Source organism: Pseudophryne corroboree, chromosome 8 (assembly GCF_028390025.1).
Source record: "Pseudophryne corroboree isolate aPseCor3 chromosome 8, aPseCor3.hap2, whole genome shotgun sequence".
NCBI lineage: Eukaryota > Metazoa > Chordata > Amphibia > Anura > Myobatrachidae > Pseudophryne > Pseudophryne corroboree.
In genome coordinates, this window is record NC_086451.1 from 110,812,186 (window position 1) to 110,831,077 (window position 18,892).

At 43.0% G+C, this 18,892-nt stretch overlaps 1 protein-coding gene across 4 annotated transcripts in view; it reads left to right on the forward strand.

Annotated features, from left to right (window-relative positions):
* Positions 1-18,418, forward strand: part of LOC134948694 (kinesin-like protein KIF14) — a 76,731-nt gene extending 58,313 nt beyond the window's left edge. For 3 of the 4 annotated variants that reach the window (XM_063936862.1, XM_063936861.1, XM_063936860.1), the window contains 2 exons: positions 9,891-10,038; positions 17,838-18,418. In XM_063936862.1, the coding sequence (XP_063792932.1) occupies positions 9,891-10,038; positions 17,838-17,968 (279 nt within the window). In that variant the 3' untranslated portion in view covers positions 17,969-18,418. Of the gene's footprint in view, positions 1-9,890; positions 10,039-13,495; positions 13,614-17,837 lie in introns of all 4 variants that reach the window. The other variant, XR_010183003.1, reaches the window with a different exon arrangement.
* Positions 18,419-18,892: the final 474 nt, after the last annotated feature.

Genomic DNA, 18,892 nt, shown 5'->3' on the forward strand with positions numbered 1-18,892 from the left:
CACGTCATAATTCATCTCGGCAGGCGAAAATTTACGGGAAAAGTAAGCACAGGGATGAAGGCGATTATCAGACACCCCCATCTGAGAGAGCACTGCCCCAATACCCATCTCAGAGGCATCCACCTCCACCACAAAAGGACGCTCTGGATCTGGGTGTCGCAGCACCTTGGCCGAGACAAATGCCCTTTTGAGACAGGCAAAAGCCGCTTTGGCCTCACAAGACCAGTGAGCAACATCCGCCCCTTCCTTAGTGAGTGCCACCAAGGGCGCCACTATAGACGAAAATCCAGCGATAAATCGTCTATAAAAATTTGCAAAGCCCAGAAAACGCTGAAGCGCCTTCAAACTAGTGGGCTGCACCCAATCCAGGACTGCCTGTACCTTGGAACCCTCCATTTGGAAACCTTCTGGGGAGATAATATATCCTAGAAATGCGATTTGCTGAACTTCAAATTCGCACTTCTCCAGCTTCGCCCCAAGCCGGTGGTCTCTGAGTTTCTGGAGGACTAAGCGTACATGCTTCCGATGTTCCTCCAGGGAATGGGAGAAGATTAGGATGTCATCTAAGTATACAACTAAGAATCTATCCAAATATTCCCTGAGCACATCGTTCATGAAGTCCTGGAAGACTGCCGGGGCATTACAGAGCCCAAAAGGTATCACCAAATATTCATAATGCCCTGAGTGGGTATTAAAGGCAGTCTTCCATTCATCCCCCTCTCTTATTCGGATTAGATTGTACGCACCGCGTAGGTCAATCTTAGAAAAAATGGTGGCAGTACGAAGCTGGTCAAACAAGACCGAAATGAGAGGCAGTGGGTATGAGTTTTTAATCGTGATACGGTTCAATTCCCTGAAGTCGATGCAGGGTCGCAACGAACCGTCCTTTTTACCCACGAAGAAGAACCCCGACCCAACTGGAGACTGTGAAGGTCTGATAAATCCCTTAGCCAAGTTCTCCTGAATGTACTCTGCCATAGCCTGAGTCTCAGGACGTGACAGGGAGTACAACCTGCTCTTGGGAAGCTTAGCATTCGGCAACAAATCAATGGCACAGTCATAGGGGCGATGGGGAGGTAGTACCTCTGCAACTCTTTTGGAGAACACGTCCGCAAAATCTGCATAACATCCTGGCAATCCTGGCAAACTTAGCTGCGAAAGCCTGACTGGAAGGCTCAAGCAACTCCTGAAACAATCAGTACCCCAACTAAGAATCTCCCCAGAGACCCAGTCAAATTGAGGATTGTGGGCCCTTAACCAGGGTAACCCCAACACCAATGGGGCAAAAGTACAGACAGTCACATAAAAGGACAATTTTTCAGAGTGTGTGGCTCCAATAAACAAAGAAATCTGGCTAGTGCAAGAGGTAATTTTACCCTGGGATAATGGTTCCCCGTTTAACCCACAAATCTCAATTTCCGATGCCAAGGGTACTAAGGGAACAGAGTGTTTCAGGGCGAATTGGTGGTCCATAAAAACCCCGTCGGCCCTACTGTCCACAAAGGCCTCAGTCTTGACAGTTTGACCGAGGATCTTCAAGGTCACCGGAATGATAAAAGTCTTCTTGGGAAATTCTGACTTCTGGCCTGACAGGATATTTCCCATCACCCTCAGGCCCTGAAGTTTTCCGGCTTTTCTGGGCATGATACTACCACTTGACCTTTATTCCCACAGTACAAACATAGCCCCTGCTGTCTCCTCCGTGTCTTCTCACGCGAGGAGAGGCGGGTAGCCCCAATCTGCATAGGCTCCTCGGAAAATTCCTCAGAGTCTGAGGTTCCCTTGGGAAAGAAGGAAACCTCGGTCTCCCTTTCAAGCCTGCGCTCTCTCAGCCGTCTATCCACCCGAATGGATAACTGCATGAGCTGATCCAAGCTATCAGGCAAGGGATATTGTACCAGTTGGTCTTTTAACTGGTTAGAAAGACCTCTTCGGTACTGGTGTCTCAGGGCTGGGTCATTCCACTGGGTATCATGGGCCAACCTCCGAAACTCCGTACAATAAACCTCAACTGGCCTTCGCCCTTGCTTAAGGATCGAAATCTGAGCCTCGGCTGAGGCCGTCTTGTCAGGGTCATCATACAACATGCCCAGTGCCGTAAAAAAAGCATCAACACTTTTAAGCGACGGACAGTCAGGCTGCAACCCATATGCCCAGACCTGTGGGTCTCCTTGTAGCAAGGAAATCACTATGCCCACCCGCTGAATCTCCGACCCAGAAGACTGAGGCCTAAGCTGGAAATATAGCTTGCAGCTCTCCTTGAAACAAAAGAACTGCGAGCGATCTCCAGAAAAACGATCTGGGAGATTTACTTTCGGCTCCTTAATCCCTGAAGGTACTGCTGCTGCGGGAGCTCCGCCAGCGGCCTGTGAGGTGTGCATTTTAATGGACAAATCATTAAATTGTCGAGTCAGGACCTGCACCTGATCGACCACCTGTTGCAAAGTATTTTGAGGGGTATGCTCCATATTCCCACAAAATTTCAACAGGAGTATTGGGCTGCTGAATATGTTATGCACACCAGTGCCAGCAGGAATGTACTGGTGTCTGAACGGTGAGGGATGCAAAACAAATGAACTCACAGACAGACTGGGGAATATGACATTACATACACAGAAGGTGATAGGGTAACAAAATAAACACAAAGTGAACAGAGAAGCCCAAAGGCTAAGAAACTGGGTGTCTCCCTAGTATTAGGAATGCTCAGATGGAAAGAAGCGAGATGTTGTGATTTAATACGTAGAGAACCCGAAATGCTGTTGCTAAGGGCAACAGCAAAACCCTAAAGGGTTACCAACGGGTGTGGCAGTAAACTCCTTGGTCAGAGATGGAATAATAGACACAAGGAGAGTCTCCACAATCCTAGTCCTCACTTGCAGTGCACTGGTTCAGCTTACTGCCACTAAACTGACACCTGAACACTTTGCACAGTGAGAAAGGATTTTGGCAGGCAAGTCTGAGAATACAGCCGCAAACTTGCTAGGTTCACAGAGTAGCAATAGAACCCCAGCAGGTTAAACGACTGACTCCAGTCTTACTGCTAGGTCTGGATTGGCAGAGTGTAATACCAAATCCCAAGGCCTATTTGCAGTAAGCAACAAACAAATACAAAGTTTACACAGTACTAGCTAGCTTTCAGGAACTGACTAACCAACAAAGATTCAGCAGCATCTGCCTAACCTGAGAAGAGGGTTTATATAGCAGGTGCTGTCCACGCCCCACTTTATAAAAACATATAAAGCTTATCTGTCCATAAATTGGATATCTGCAAAGCGTCCCTGGGACAGATAAGCTTTATATGTTTTTATTTCTTGTACGTGTGTCATTCAGCCATTCTTATATTATTGAATTAAATTTATGTTTTTAAATTTTACACTGATGTGGCTAAGAAATATTTACTAATGGGAATTTGCTAAATCCCTAATGATGCCGCTCTGATCCTGACAGTGTATATGCGACATGTTTTATGAATGGTTCACACTATGTTTTGCTTTGTTTTTATTTCCATGTACTGAATCCAAATGAAGGATGACAGATCATTGCATATCTAAATCAGATAAGGGATGAAGTCAAACCTACCACCTCACCTATCCGTGTTCACCTTTTTTATATATTTTAAAAAACACATTTTGGCGCTTGTGTTCTCCTCTTCTTATATATATATATATATCTGCAGGTCTGCGGGACCGCAATGGGTACAATTTTTGCGCACAGCTTCGCCAATTTGCATATGGGGAGCTGGGAGAGAGACCAAGTATATGTAAGTGATTTGTACCAATCCAATATCACATACCGCAGGTACATAGATGATATCCTGCTGATTTGGAGAGGAGGTGAGGGCTCTTTCCTGGATTTTTTCAATTTTATCTCTGAGAATGATTTTAATTTAACCTTTACATATAAAATACACAAGACGGAAATAGAATATCTGGACCTAGTTTTTACAACGGAAGGCAAGAAAATAGTGGCCAAGAACTATATAAAGGCAGTGGACAAAAACAGCTATCTCCACTTTAACAGTGGACACTTGAAAAAGTGGAAAACAAACATTCCTTTTTCACAGTTCTGCAGACTAAAGAGGAATTGTACAAAAGATGAGGATTTCCAAATACAACTGGATACTTACTCCGACAGGTTCAAAGAAAGAGGTTACCCTCAAAGAATAATTGACACGGCAAGAGAGAAAACGAACCACACGAAAAGAGAAGATTTCCTGAGATACAGAGTCAGAGAAGAAGAGGATCACCAATTAAATTTCATTACCACCTTTAATGACGGAGAGAAAAGAATAGAGGGAGCCCTAAAGAAACATTGGCACATTCTTAAGATGGACAGAATTCTGAACCCCATCTTACCGGAACGACCTTGAACCATCTACAGGAAAGCCAAGAATTTGAAAGACCTTTTAGCACCTAGTTTATTAAGACCTGTACCTTCGGAACCCACTGACTCTTGGATCAAATCAAAAGGATTTTATAAATGCAGTCACTGCTGCATTTGTAAGTTTGCGCACAAGGATGGAAAGAAATTCACCACCTCGAATCTGTCTGAAACATTCACTATCAAAGACTTAATCAACTGTTCAACAAATTACGTTGTATACTGCTTAGAATGTACTTGCGGATTAAAATATATATGCAAGACAAAGAGACCTCTCCGCTTCAGGATACAAGAACATGTGAGAGCAATCAAAATAAGATGGATAACCATTCAGTTCCGAAACATTTTAACAAAGTCCACAACTCGAACCCGGATCAAATGACCTTTAAGGCCATCGAGCATGTGGTACTAGGACCCAGGGGCGGAGACAGAGATAAGAAACTAGCGCAAAGAGAAATGTTCTGGATCCAAACACTTGGGACATTAATCGAACACTATGAACTCACTCCGTCTTCTTCTTCTTAATCTTATTTTTCTTATTTTTCTCTTATCTCACACGTATATATATATAGTTTTATATTGTATATCTATATTGTGTGTGTGCAAGATATATTCATTGTGTCCTTCCCTGTTCTCTGGTGGGCTCTATGTTCTGATACCACATTATGTAGCTGCCATATGTGGACTGAATATTGGAGCAAGAAAGCACACCCCTTTTATATATATATATATATATATATATATATATATATATATATAGAAAAAAGCGTTAAAAAAGTGTAACAACAATTTTGGTGCTTATATTAATTCTCCATTCCTTTTACATATGTATACATTGCACTTTATTTATATGCATTTTTTTTATATACGTGTGCACTTTATATGTATTGGATACATTATATAGTCCATATTCCTGTATATATATATATATATATATATATTATTCTGTATTTTTTTATTCTATGTAATTTTTAATTCTATGTATTTTTTAATTCTATATGCTATATTATACTCAATTGATGAAGCACAGATAATATAATAGTGCAGCCATAAGAAAAATTATGAGCAACGTTTATCAATATTCCACACTGTGTCACTCTGGATACGTTATCCCTAAGAGTGGCCTCCCTTGCACTCAAAAGCACCTTACTTACTGTATCAACCTACACATGAAACTTAATTCCTATGTGTGACATGGGCTGCTGTCTGCGCGATCGAGAACGGAAGACGCGCATGCGCAGTCATGTACCCGGCTGTGTAGTTCAGTGTACCACAGCCGCCCTCTCGCGTGATCACGGAAACCTCGCGCATGCGCGGAATGGCGCTTCCGCGCCACGAACGTCCACGAATCCCCCTCCGTGATGGACACATGATCCATACATTGGTTTATAAGGTGTGCAAGTGCAGGGTAAGCTACTATTGACCCCTGAGGAAGTCCCACAACTGCACAAAGGGACGAAACGCGTTGGACACCCACCGGACACTTACCGGCTCCCCGCTCTCTGTATGAGAAACAACAGATAAGCATCATGTTTTTGTAAAAATTGTACGAGTCCATCTATTTGTTTTTCTTGTCATTTATGTATTTTTTTTATTAAAAAACTTATTTTCAAATAATACTACACTATCAGAGATTCTCTCTTTCCCATATGGGAGCTCTGTTTTGATTTTTAAGGCATCCCATTACTGCTGATTGAACAAGGGCAGTACCTAACGGAGTGCAGTATCAATGTGAGTGCTGTTTTCCAAACTTTTTAAATCTTGCTCACTAAAAACTGGTGTTGCACCCCCAGAAAGTGGTAAATAAGCACATTACCTATAGTGGGTCAGCACAAACGCATGAGCCTATGTAATGCTTCTATAACCTAGCACTTTAGCACTTTATACTGCACTTAGTCACTTTATTGCAAATATTGCACATATCAGCACCCAATCACTTTTAAGAGCAAAGTTACTGAAACCTGTGTGTATATATATTTTTTACACATCCACATATAAACTCTACACCTATGCCGGGACGAGTCTAAGAGGAGAAGGAATACGAGTGATCCAGCGTTTAAAGACACTTCGTATAAGATGCTTGATCCCCTTACGTCCGGTACGCACATTTGAATGTTGTCTGAGGATATCGTGATTGAATCACTTGTTTTTAACACTGAAGGCGCGACTGATTTACCACTAGAACATTTTAAATTGGTCTCCTTGTGAATTGGACTATTTTGAAATCTGGTCGCGACACCTGTTTGATTGGGGGTGTTTTTCTATTATCTATCCTCTATTGATTGTTCACTATTTTACACTTGCTTTATACACATTTTATGCATTTTGGTATAATTTATTGAGAAGTTTATTCTATTGAGAAGCATTAATTTGGTAGCTGGGAATCTGATTTTGAGTGGTTAGCGCTGTTTGCACCTTTTCCTCTATATATATATATATATATATATATATATGTATATATTGGCTGGAATGAACCGTCACTCAATGCTGTAGATGATACTTTACGGTGCCCTCAGTAAAGTAGTAGTAGCAGCAGACATAGGAACTGCGGCACTCATGATGATTTTGAAAGAAGATGCTGTTTTACTGAATCATATCCAATATACAGATGCCCAGCATGGCCAACGTTTCGGTGCAACACGCAAAGTTTTCAAGGCAGGCATAAACATAAAACAAATAGACAAACAGGACAAACAGAGAACGCTCACCTAAATAGGGAGAAGCCATCACACCGCGGGAGAGCCGGGACCGGCATGCGCTTCCGTCAGCCGCAGCCGCGAGTACGTCACATCCAGTGACGTCAGCCGGCATCCTCTTTGGTTACCCCGGCAGCGCGTCCCGTTGCCCTGGTGACGCGTCCAGTTGCCGAGCCGCTGTCGCAATGCCGCTGACTAATCTTCCCGGCCCTCCTAGCGGTGAGCTGTAAGACAGCCAATGTCAGTTAACAATGAGCATGAGTCGCATAATCAAAACTGGTAATGTTGTGCTAAGATATAAATACATTACGCTCATTATACCGTCACTGATCCACAACAAGTGGCTGTCAAGAAAAATATCACTGGAGCTAGAACAGTGGCCAGAAACTACAGGCACATATGAAGCAAAGGAAAAAGAGAGAAAAGGTTCGAAATGCCCTATAGTGGTGCACATATTAAAATATAACTTTTATTATAATATTCAATAAGAAACCAGCAAATTTTAAAAGGAAAAGTAGAATGATGTGAATAAGAAAGAAATCGTGATTAAAAATAAAAATTACTGCGCCCTAGATGTCACGGGATTGGCTTGTATACAACTATTGAAGTTTTCTGAGTAATGAAGAGTGTGTTAGGAGTCTTTTCCGTCAATCCCTCTTGCAGCAGTGATGGAATTGGGATTGATGCCACGATTGACAGGTTTGTAGTGAGAGGATACAGTTTGAACCTTCTGAAACAACAAAAACAGGAGGTATTATCTATGGACCGGAATCAGCTACTACTTCCGAAAGAACGTACTTATAATGACGTTATACCATGGAAAATGGCGTTCACCACCTCCAGTCAAGTCGTCCAAAGAGCAAGCAGGGCCCTATGGCCTATTGTAGCGACAGATAAAGAACTGCAATGTGTCAGAAGGAAAAGACCCATGGCCTGCTTTACTAGGGGTAGGAATATACGTGACATGGTGGTCCATACAGACATTACAGGCTTTAGTCAGTCACAAGTGGAACCACATTTTATGACCAGACCAGCGGGTTGTTACAAGTGTCCCAGATGTACCACTTGTACCCACATGATCACGGGCAGTTCGTTTAATCATCCACACACAGAACGCAGTTTCAAGATCAAATTTGCACTATCATGTTTATCGACACACATTGGGGTAAATTTACTAAGGTGGGAGATTTTTAGAACTGGTGATGTTGCCCATAGCAACCAATCAGATTATATCTATTATCTGCTAGAAGCAGCTAGATAAATGGTAAGTAGAATCTGATTGGTTGCCATGGGCAACATCACCAGTTCTAAAAATCTCCCACCTTAGTAAATTTACCCCATTGTCTACATAATCATTTGCCCATGCAATTTGTATTATGTGGGCAAAACCACACGGACTGTCCGTGAGCGCATGGCTCTACACCGCTCATCGATTAACAAAGCTTTGAAGACTAAGGTGGCAGACCAACCGGTGGCGCGCCACTTTCTATCAGCGGGCCACACCCTGGCTCAATTAAAACATATTCTCATTCATCATGTCCCACCATCATTAAGAGGTGGGGACCGGGACGGTAAATTGTTGAGGTGCGAGAGCAGGTGGACCCATGTCCTCAATACGGTATCCCCTCATGGGATAAATGAATGACTCAATTGGAATGTATTTGGAGGACAATGATTAGCTATACAGTTTCGGTCTAATGTTCTCTTCGTGTATTTTGCCTCAGTGTAACATGTCTGCACTCTCTATTAGGGGTTATTTGGGTGCTTTTCTTTCATATTGCTAGATACTAATGTCGTTTAATATGTGCTTTGATTTGCTTCATATGTGCCTGTAGTTTCTGGCCACTGTTCTAGCTCCAGTCATATTTTTCTTGAAAGCCACTTGTTGTGGATCAGTGACGGTATAATGAGCGTAATGTATTTATATCTTAGCACAACATTACCAGTTTTGATTATGCGAATCATGCTCATTGTTAACTGACATTGGCTGTCTTACAGCTCACCGCTAGGAGGGCCGGGAAGATTAGTCAGCGGCATCGCGCCGGCGGCCCGGCAACTGGACGCGTCGCCAGGGCAATGGGACATGCAGCCGGGGTAACCAAAGCGGATGTCGGCTGACGTCACCGGATGTGACGTACTCGCGGCTGCGGCTGACGGAAGCGCAAGCCGGTCCCGGCTCTCCCGCGGTGTGATGGCTTCTCCCTATTTAGGTGAGCATTCTCTGTTTGTCCTGTTTGTCTATTTGTTTTATGTTTATGCCTGCCTTGAAAACGGTGCGTGTTGCACCGAAACGTTGGCCATGCTGGGCATCTGTATATTGGATATGATTCAGTAAAACAGCATCTTCTTTCAAAATCATCATGAGTGCCGCAGTTCCTATGTCTGCTATATCTATATATATATAAAATATTATGAGATAGGGGCACTTGGAGGTACCTGAAGCAGCACCTCTAGATGAACTTCCTGCCAGCTAAGGTTCAAGGATAACATGTATTGGACAGATCAGAGGGCACTAATGATTACACTTTTTTTCTAATTCTAACCATCCATAACTTGAATACATTAAAACTTATATATATGCGTGTATATATATATATATATATATATGTGTGTGTGTTATATATATGTGTGTGTGTGTGTATATGTATGGGTGTGTGTGTGTATATATATATATATATATATATATATATGAATCAGTGTTGACCTTTACCTTGTGACGTTAGGCTTGGAAACCCAGGTATATTGTGCTACACATTGTAGAGATAAAGTCCTAATTAACATTCGCTTCCACTTGGTTTATACAATCCATTTCAGATGCAATTCCAATCCAGTAAGAACCAAAACCCAAACTACTCCCAGGATCTCTCGCTCCATGAGTTATACAAAAGGTTCGCCTGCCACCTCAGCAGCATTGTTTTGGCATGGAAGGACATCACAGCTAAAAGTATACAATATATGACAGGTATGCTGTAATTGCCAAATAAGAATGTGGTTTGGGCTGCGGTCTTGCAGGAATATCTTGGAAAGTTGATCTTATGTAACTATCATAGGCAAACGCAGAGGAGGACAAGGGGAGGGGGGGGGAGGGGGAGGCTTCTTGTTGCTCATAAACCCCCCTCCTCTTGGCAAGTGGCTCAAATTAGGACAGTAGTAATAGAGCTGCCGCCACATCATGCAGTTTACGGTACAGAGCAGACCTGCTGCACATGCCCAGTGCACTACCAGAAAGAAGAGATAGTAGCCTTACCATGAGGTAGGAGACAGAGTGTGCTTAGAAAGTGCAGTACTGGTTCTATTATGTTTGTGTATTTATTATGGTTTAACCTTTTTCCTAACCACTTATTTATATTTAAATGTGTGATACAACCTATAGACCAGTGATTTTCAACTTTTTTTACTCGCGGCACACCGAACAATATTTTAAAATTGCCAAGGCACACCATAAGTTCCCCACAGAAAAAAAACAACACACATTAGCCCTCACAGTAAAAAAAAATCCACACATACATTGGCCTACACAGAAAAAAACAATCACATTGTTCCCCACATAAATCATGTTGCTCAATACATAAATCCTATTGCTCCCCACATAAATCAATGACATTGCTCCCCACATAAATCCTATTGCTCCCCACATGAATTATTCACATTGTTCCCCCCATAAATCCTTATTCTCCCCACATAAATCCTACTGTTCCCCACAGGAAAACGAAAATAACAAATATTAGCCCCTACCGGTCAGCTGTCCTCCTTCCTGTCCCTCAGTGGTGGGGGTTGTGCATAGTGGAGTGCTGCGAATACTGAGCAGCGGGAAGTCGGGCAGGTGTGGATGTGGGTGGGCAAGGAAAGCTGTGTATGCAGGCAGAAACTGGAAGATGTGTATGCAGGCAGGTGAGCTGGCTGGGTGGTGAGATGTGGTGGCCGTGACCTATGATATCACCGCGTCTTGAAGGCATAGGTCACGGCCGGAGCATGACTAATCCTCTAAGAAGAGCCCGGGCCAATAGTTAACTCCTGTAGATGCAGGAAGCTGCTCTGGCTCCGCGGCACACCTTGCAACTGGTCGCGGCACACTAGTGTGCTACGGCACACTGGTTGAAAAAGCCTGCTATAGACCATCTATAGTGTTAAATATTAATACTGTATTTCATACAGTAGACAGTTTATAAAAAGACTAATGTTTACAATGATCTCCAGGGTTGTTAGGATCTTCTGCTGCTCCCCCAGACTCCCGTACTTATGGTCTGATTTAGACCTGGACGCAGCCATATGGTCGCTCGCAGCGGCCGCATCCAGGTGGTCTGCGCGTGTGCACTGGCCGTTGTGTGTGACAGATGCAGCTGCAATATGAATGACAGATGCGGGGCCTTGCGGTGGCGGTGCTGGGAAAACGAGGGTGGGCCGGGACGGTTTTCGGGGAAGCTGCGTGGCATCACACGCAGCCGCTACAAAAAAATGTCTGCTGACAGCGCCCCAGGGGTCAACCTTAAATCTGATGCCTCTGCAATCTAATTGCGGACACATTGGAGGGCTGCCTTGCCCTGTACTGGGCGGCCCCCAGCATGTTCAGAGATGAACACAGATCTGGCTGCATATGCAGTGATCTGCGTTCATCTCTGAATAACCGCCTTACTCCAATGTTCCACAGAGTGGGAGATTGTGGATTGCATTTGGAAAACCCCCCTCTATAAATCCTACGTTTGCCACTGAACTTACCTAATGGCAAAAGTACGAATGGAGCAGGATATAAAAAGCCAAGCTCCATTTACAGGTTCTGTAAAGCTTTACAAATGTTCTAGTAATTGACATGGAATCCATAATGTGTGAAGCTGTTCACTTGTAGCTTGAAATGTCTCTTGGGTTGGCACAATCCTTTCTCAGAGTCCATGAAGGATTTTCCATCATCACACATTATGCCCCACGCTCCCTCATGGATTCCCGCTATGGCATCTGGCAGAAGGAAGCTCCAGTATTGTAGCAGCAGCTCCTATCAGTATGGTCTATGTGGGAAAATACTATGTGCCCAGTATATATCAGCTACTCAGTGATGTACAGTGTGCAGTGCTGAATTACTTCCCCACAGAACACCTCAGCAGGATTAGAGCTGAATGAAGGCCCATGCCCAAACAGTCCTTCTTCCCACAGTCAGGGCTGCTGATAGCACTGCCGTTGTATCACTGCACTCACTGCTGGGACTGGGAAGGCTCCAGGGATCTGTAAAAGGCGCTGTTAAATAAGAAGGTATCCAGCCTTCATGTTAAAGGTACATGAGGATTGATTCAGCGCGGCACTAAAGTAGGTAAATGATGGGAAATGGGTAGGATTATGGATGTATGTATGAAAGTGTGTGATCATGTTAAAGTGGTGGGTATTCACATTGTATATCAAAGGAGTTTATATGAATGTAAGAAGTTTTATTCAGTAGAATAAAATATGTTAGTTGGAGAAGTCGGTGCTCTCCTCTTAATCGAGTCTTCTAGCTAAATTAATCGATCTCTATCAGTGCAGTGTCAGACTCACCACATAGGGAGCCCGCTAGGATGGGTAGGAGGTTATTCTCTAGGAACACCTTTACTATCCATAAACTCCTAATCCTGGAGTTTATGTTCCCTCTGAGTAATTGCACTGTCTTGGATTGAAGCATTAGTCCAGTACTTGTACAGGGTGCTGGTACTCAGATAGGGTGTGGCCAACTCAGGGAGGTGTAGCCAGGCCCCCTCCTTACTAGCAGACCAAAAATATACTGTGCATGCTCAGAGCTGGTTGGGGAGAGAGGGGCAGATCCATGTGCTGGCTGGGGAGAGAGGTTGCTGCAGGAAAAGCAGCCTACATATCCCTTCCTGAAGTGCCATTGCAGGTAGGGGATGTGTGGGGTGCACACGGGCCCTATTTTGTTCATACGTTTGTAAATCCAGTCATCAGGACACAGAGACATGTGAGTTCACTGCTGTGCTGTTTATTCCCTTACCAACTCCAGGCACACTGTACACTGGACCACCCACTTCCCAGCATCCCCCTGGTCCCAGGCAGGCACGGATACAGAGGGGGGCGGTGGGGGCGATCGCCCCCCCTAGCACACTTCTGCCTACAGACAATCTGTCTGTGAAGTCCTGCTCCTTAACCCCTTCCTATCTCAGCTGGCCGTCAGCTATAGTCAGTCAGCTATAGTCAGTGGTGTGAGTCGCAGCAGCTCACAGCGGGTGCCCCTTCCTCCTCACTCACCCTTTTGGCCTGCACGGCAGTTAATCAATCAACATAGTTTGTTGATTGAGACTGCTTTCATCTCCCCAGCGTCTCCTTGCTGATAACAGATCCAGGAAGTGTGGCTGTGTGTTGGGGGCGTGGCTTCACTTATAAGACAGGCTAGTGGGCTAATACAAACAGTATACTATAGTGTGTTTACTTTTTTCCACACTGAGAGCATGCTGCATTCCTGCACCCAGAGACCAGCCAGAGGGACTTTCCTGCCAATCTGTGCCATTGACCAGCCTGTGGAAAAGGGACCATCTTACCAGCCTGTTGCAGAGGAACCAGCCAGTAAGAGATCTTCTTGCCATATTCCCTAGGCAGGGTATTACAGGTTGAGTCTCACATATGTGCGATACAGTAGAACAGAGGATGTCTGTAGTAGATGCACTTATAGGTTTTAAAATATTCCTTGTATTTCATAATATTAAACATTACATATCATGTCCTGTCAGTGAAATACTAAAATAATAGAGAGATGCGTGTAAAAGTACAGAAAATGTGTATAAAAATGCTATACAAGAAATATGGTGTATGCTAATCTGTCCTCTATTTGGTTACTTTCTCATAACACCATACTCCTTCTACAAGGTATCAACTCGGAATTGTCCTCACCGTGTAATTCCCCTACAAGGTGCCCTCACTATAGCCTCACAAATGAGTATTAAGTTTAACGTCTTCAAGTTCCTGTATAGCATTGGTCCTATAATGTGCATCAGTTTATATATCAGTGGGAGAGATCCCTTGATTATAAATGGCACCCTAATAGCTGGTAGGGATATATTGCAAGATAAGCAGGTAAAGGATTTGTTAGTGGGTGTTTGGTATAATAATCACTTCTACAACACATCAAATCAAAGTCCCCCAATATAACATCTATCCAAATCCCTAGAAATATTTCAATTGCTTGATATGGTGCGTCCTCGGGAGCCTCACTCTCTTATAACTGATGTCATTACAGACAAGGGGCCTAATTCACACCTGATCACTGCTGTGCATTTTCTCACAGCAGCCGTTCAGGTTTGAACTGCACATATACGCTGGTGCATGCCAGACAGCCGACGGCCATCTCAGCCCTGCCAGGCAGAGGCGGACGCTGGGCAGGAGGGTGCGGGCCGGTGGCGTTTTGCTGCCTTTTTAGGGGTGCGGTCCAGGCAACGCAGGTGTGCCCGGACCGTGCGGGGGGCAGGCTGCTGCGTGACGTCACACGCAGCCGCTGTGACCCGGTCAGTGACTAGTAGCTCCCTGCCTGTGCGCAGGAGCTGCGCTGGTAGGGAGCTACTCATCAAGTACAAAAGCATTGCCGCTGTGCGATGGTTTTGAACTTGTACGGTGGGGAGTCAGACATGCGGGGCGGACTAGCCTTGTGCTGGGTCCCCCCCCCCCCCCCCCCGCATGTCTGAGTAACTGATCGTAGCTGCACGGCTACGATCAAGTTTGAATTATGCCCAATGTCTTGTCACTACTGTTGCCACAAATGCCGTATTTTGATGGCCCTCTATTATGCCATCCATATGTTCATCATAATTTATGACACGTCCTGTACAGTTGTGATACCTACAGTATACAAAGTTGTAATTCCCTAATATTGGGGTATAACAAAAAAATATTAAATTAAAGCAGAATGTCTGGATTAATTATGATTGACTTATTCTATATCAGCACCTCATATTAACACGAGAAACATTAACAATCTGATAATAGATATATAAAATAGACAATCCTAGCAGTGCGCACAAGCAGAAAAAAAGCAGCTCGGTGAGCTCAATATTTTACTTAAAGGTATCCTCACATCTTCACCAAATATGTGCCAAAAAAGGTTGAATAGAAGTTATCCAGCGCTACTGCATACAGTATGTAGGTCATTCATAAATATACCACTTCAGATACAGCAGATGTCATATCTCACAGTATACTTCTTATTAGGCTCATTCAGATATACCCAAAATGTAAGAGATAAGCAATTATAGTGAAACACTGTTTAATAATTGTAAGATTTAATATGAGAAAAACGAAAACATATAAACTCCACACAGATCACATGTATTTCCAAGTGGCCAAATTTTGACAATTCCAGCTAGACATGAACTGTTATTTAAGCAGTTCAGAATGCACTTGAAACAGTGCAAGTCCTGGGTTCTCCCACTGGTGCAGGCTCAGGTTTGGCTGAAATTTACAATTATTAAACAGTACTTCACTATATTTGCTTATCCCTTTCATTGGAGATAGCTGAATGAGCCTAATAAGAAGTATGACATCTGCTGTATCTGAAGTGGTATATTTATGAACAACCTACATATGCAGTAGCACTGGCTAAATTCTATACAACAATGTGATAATACCTATAATTCCTTAAATTAATTGTATCAATCAGATAACTATGGTATACTTGCAACATTTTTCTGGAAAAAAAAGGGTGGTGGGGGGATTTCCCAAACCTATGTGGCACATAGATGCAAAAGGGATTTTAATCTACAGGTGAACTCCTGCGAGTATTACGTACTCTCACTTAATCCTGGTTAGTCTCAAACTCCATTATTGGACAATTACAAATGTGGAATTCATCTATTAGGGTTGGCAAGTGTTGAGTACTGTGTGGGATTATCAAATAATTGGTCTAACCCCCCAAGACTCTGTGCCTAAAATCCCCTTGGTACTATTCAGCAGTTCCCCTTATTATAATAATATAACAGGGTATTATAATGTGTCTTCCCTTCCTGGTTCAGTAACACATAAAATGCCAGTTGTTACCATTTGTATCCATAAAAGTTGCTAGTATCCCAAAGAAAGGAATTATAGGTATTATCACATTGTTACTGTTTCTCATTTTAATATAATGCGCTTATATAGATTCAGTCAATCATCAAGGTTTATGATAATACTGTATTTCATAACGACGTTGACATATAAACCTTGATGATTGACTGTCTCTATATCAGTACCTCATATTAAGATGAGAAATAGCTGCAAATAATTACTCCAGACATTTTGTTTATATTTAATTTTCTTTTGCTATACCCCAATATTAGGGGATTATAACTTTTTATACTGTAGGTATCACAATTGTACATGACGTGTCATACATTATGATGAACATAAGGAGGGATTTGGATAGATGTCATATTGGGCAACTTTGCTTTGATGTGTTGTAGAAGTGATTATTATACCTAACATCCACTAACAAATCCTTTACCTGCAATTATACCTATTTGTGTGATGGATGAATTTGGACGGGAGAGGGGAGGAGTCAAGATGGGAGGGGTCAAGATGAGAGGGGTGGAGTCAAGACGAGAGAGGGGAGGAGTCGGGACTGGAGAGGGGAGGGGTCAAGATTAAACCGTAAACCGCCCCCCCTAAAAGAAAAGTCTAGATCCGACCCTGGTCCCAGGGACCATCACTGAAGATTCAGGCTTACACAGATTAGTAAGGGAGTGTCTACAAATATTAAGTATTCTAATACACTAACATCACAGGCCCCTCCAACAGGCCCAGATAAAGATTACCCACTCCCCAAAGACCCTTCCCCCTCAGCAGCCCTGCCCACAGTGCTTCAGTCCTGGGCTACCAGAGACCAAAATAACTATATAAATAAATTAAACTATATAGGACAGAGGTTCTCAAATGCAGTCCTTAAGGCACCCAATGGTCCAGATTTTAAGTTTATAAATGCTTGGCCACAGGGGACTTAATTAGAACCTCAGTCAGTTTAACTTAACCATCTCTGCTGAGCGATAGATATACCTAAAACCTGGACTGTTGGGGTACCTTAAGGACTGTGTTTAAGGACCTCTGATATAGGCAGTAGTGGGCCCTGAGGGCTGGTGAGACTGGAACCATTGGTCCTCCTTAGCCCCCTATCTGCCCCATTATATTCCAAAGTTGCTAACCATTAACATACTAGTTCTTATTTTCCCAATTACCTACTGACCCTTTTTATTGAATGTATAACTTAAATATACTTTTTGCAAACATAACTGAAGAGAACATATTAACAATGAGCAGTGAAGGAAGTGGACTATTGTTTTATGTTTGTAACTACACTGGTACCAGATCAAGAATGTTGCAGTTGTTGGATGAAGCAGTGAAAAGAGTGGAGAAGTGGACCAGCAGAGAAGTTTCCCATAGCAACCAATCAACATCTATCTATCTATCTATCTATCTATCTATCTATCTATCTATCTATCTATCTATCTATCTATCTATCTATCTATCATTTTATAGAATATTCTTGATAAATGCTTCCTCAAAGCTGATTGATGTGGGCAACTTCTCCACTGGCCCACTTCTCCAGTCTTTCACTGCTCAAAACATTACTCATATATTTTCTTTTCTAATACTAGTGACTTATGGATCCAAAATTTCAGCTTGGCCAATTCTATAGAGGGGGAAAAAAACTAAAGTATTTAAGTTTTGTTTACTTTTGGCCGCTGTGTAAATCTGTGCCTACTGGTTAAAACGTGTAGTGTAAATGCAGACTATTCCACCAGATGCGTGTAACAGTGTTTTGATTTACAGATGGAGCAATGGACTTTGTAACAATGAAGCAAGACGTGGAGAGGTTTTTCAACAGTACCTCTCTATCGGCCAAAGCATTTTCCTCTCTGTGCAGTGAGACTGCTGGTCACCATTGTGGTTGTAACCTCTAAGCAGTGACCAAAGATATTGAGGCAGCTGTCACAGACCTGCATACTTCTGCAAAAGATTTATTACAGCTAATTAAGGTGCTGGGAGAGGTTAATGGTCTAAATTCCGGGATTTTACTCTCTACCAACAATAGACCGTTGCCTGAGGTCCTCAGACCTGACCGCGACTTCCACATATGGGGGAGAAGCAGAGACTCAGTCAGAGCAGCTCTAACCAAGTGGGAAAACAAGGGCTATGAAAGAAAAAATCTATAATTTGTCAAAATGATTGAACACTTCATATTTTGAAAGATTTGTATCTACATAGAAGAACCCTGTTGCATTAAAGTATTTAAGATGTATGCAGTTTATTATGGATCTTCTCCCATATCCTATTTATACTCCCAAAAAATAAATGTACCAAATATTTGATGTTTAAGCATTATATTAAAAATAAACCTGCATATGATTAAATACGTTTCTTTGTGTTTACATCTACTACATGGAATTAAAAAATACTCATTGGGCTCCATTTAACAAGGGTAAGAAAAACTGGTGGAACATAGGGGGTAATTCTGAGTTGATCGCAGCAGCAAGTTTGTTAGCAATTGGGCAAAACCATGTGCACTGCAGGGGAGGCAGATATAACATTTGCAGAGAGAGTTAGATTTGGATGGGTTATATTGTTTCTGTGCAGGGTAAATACTGGCTGCTATATTTTTACACTGCAATTGAGATTTCATTTAGAATACACCCCACCCAAATCTAACTCTCTCTGCACATGTTATATCTGCCCCCCACCTCCTCTGTACTGCACATGGGGGGTCATTTCTAGAGATGAGCGGGTTCGGTTCCTCGGAATCCGAACCCGCCCGAACTTCATGTTTTTTTACACGGGTCCGAGCGACTCGGATCTTCCCGCCTTGCTCGGTTAACCCGAGCGCGCCC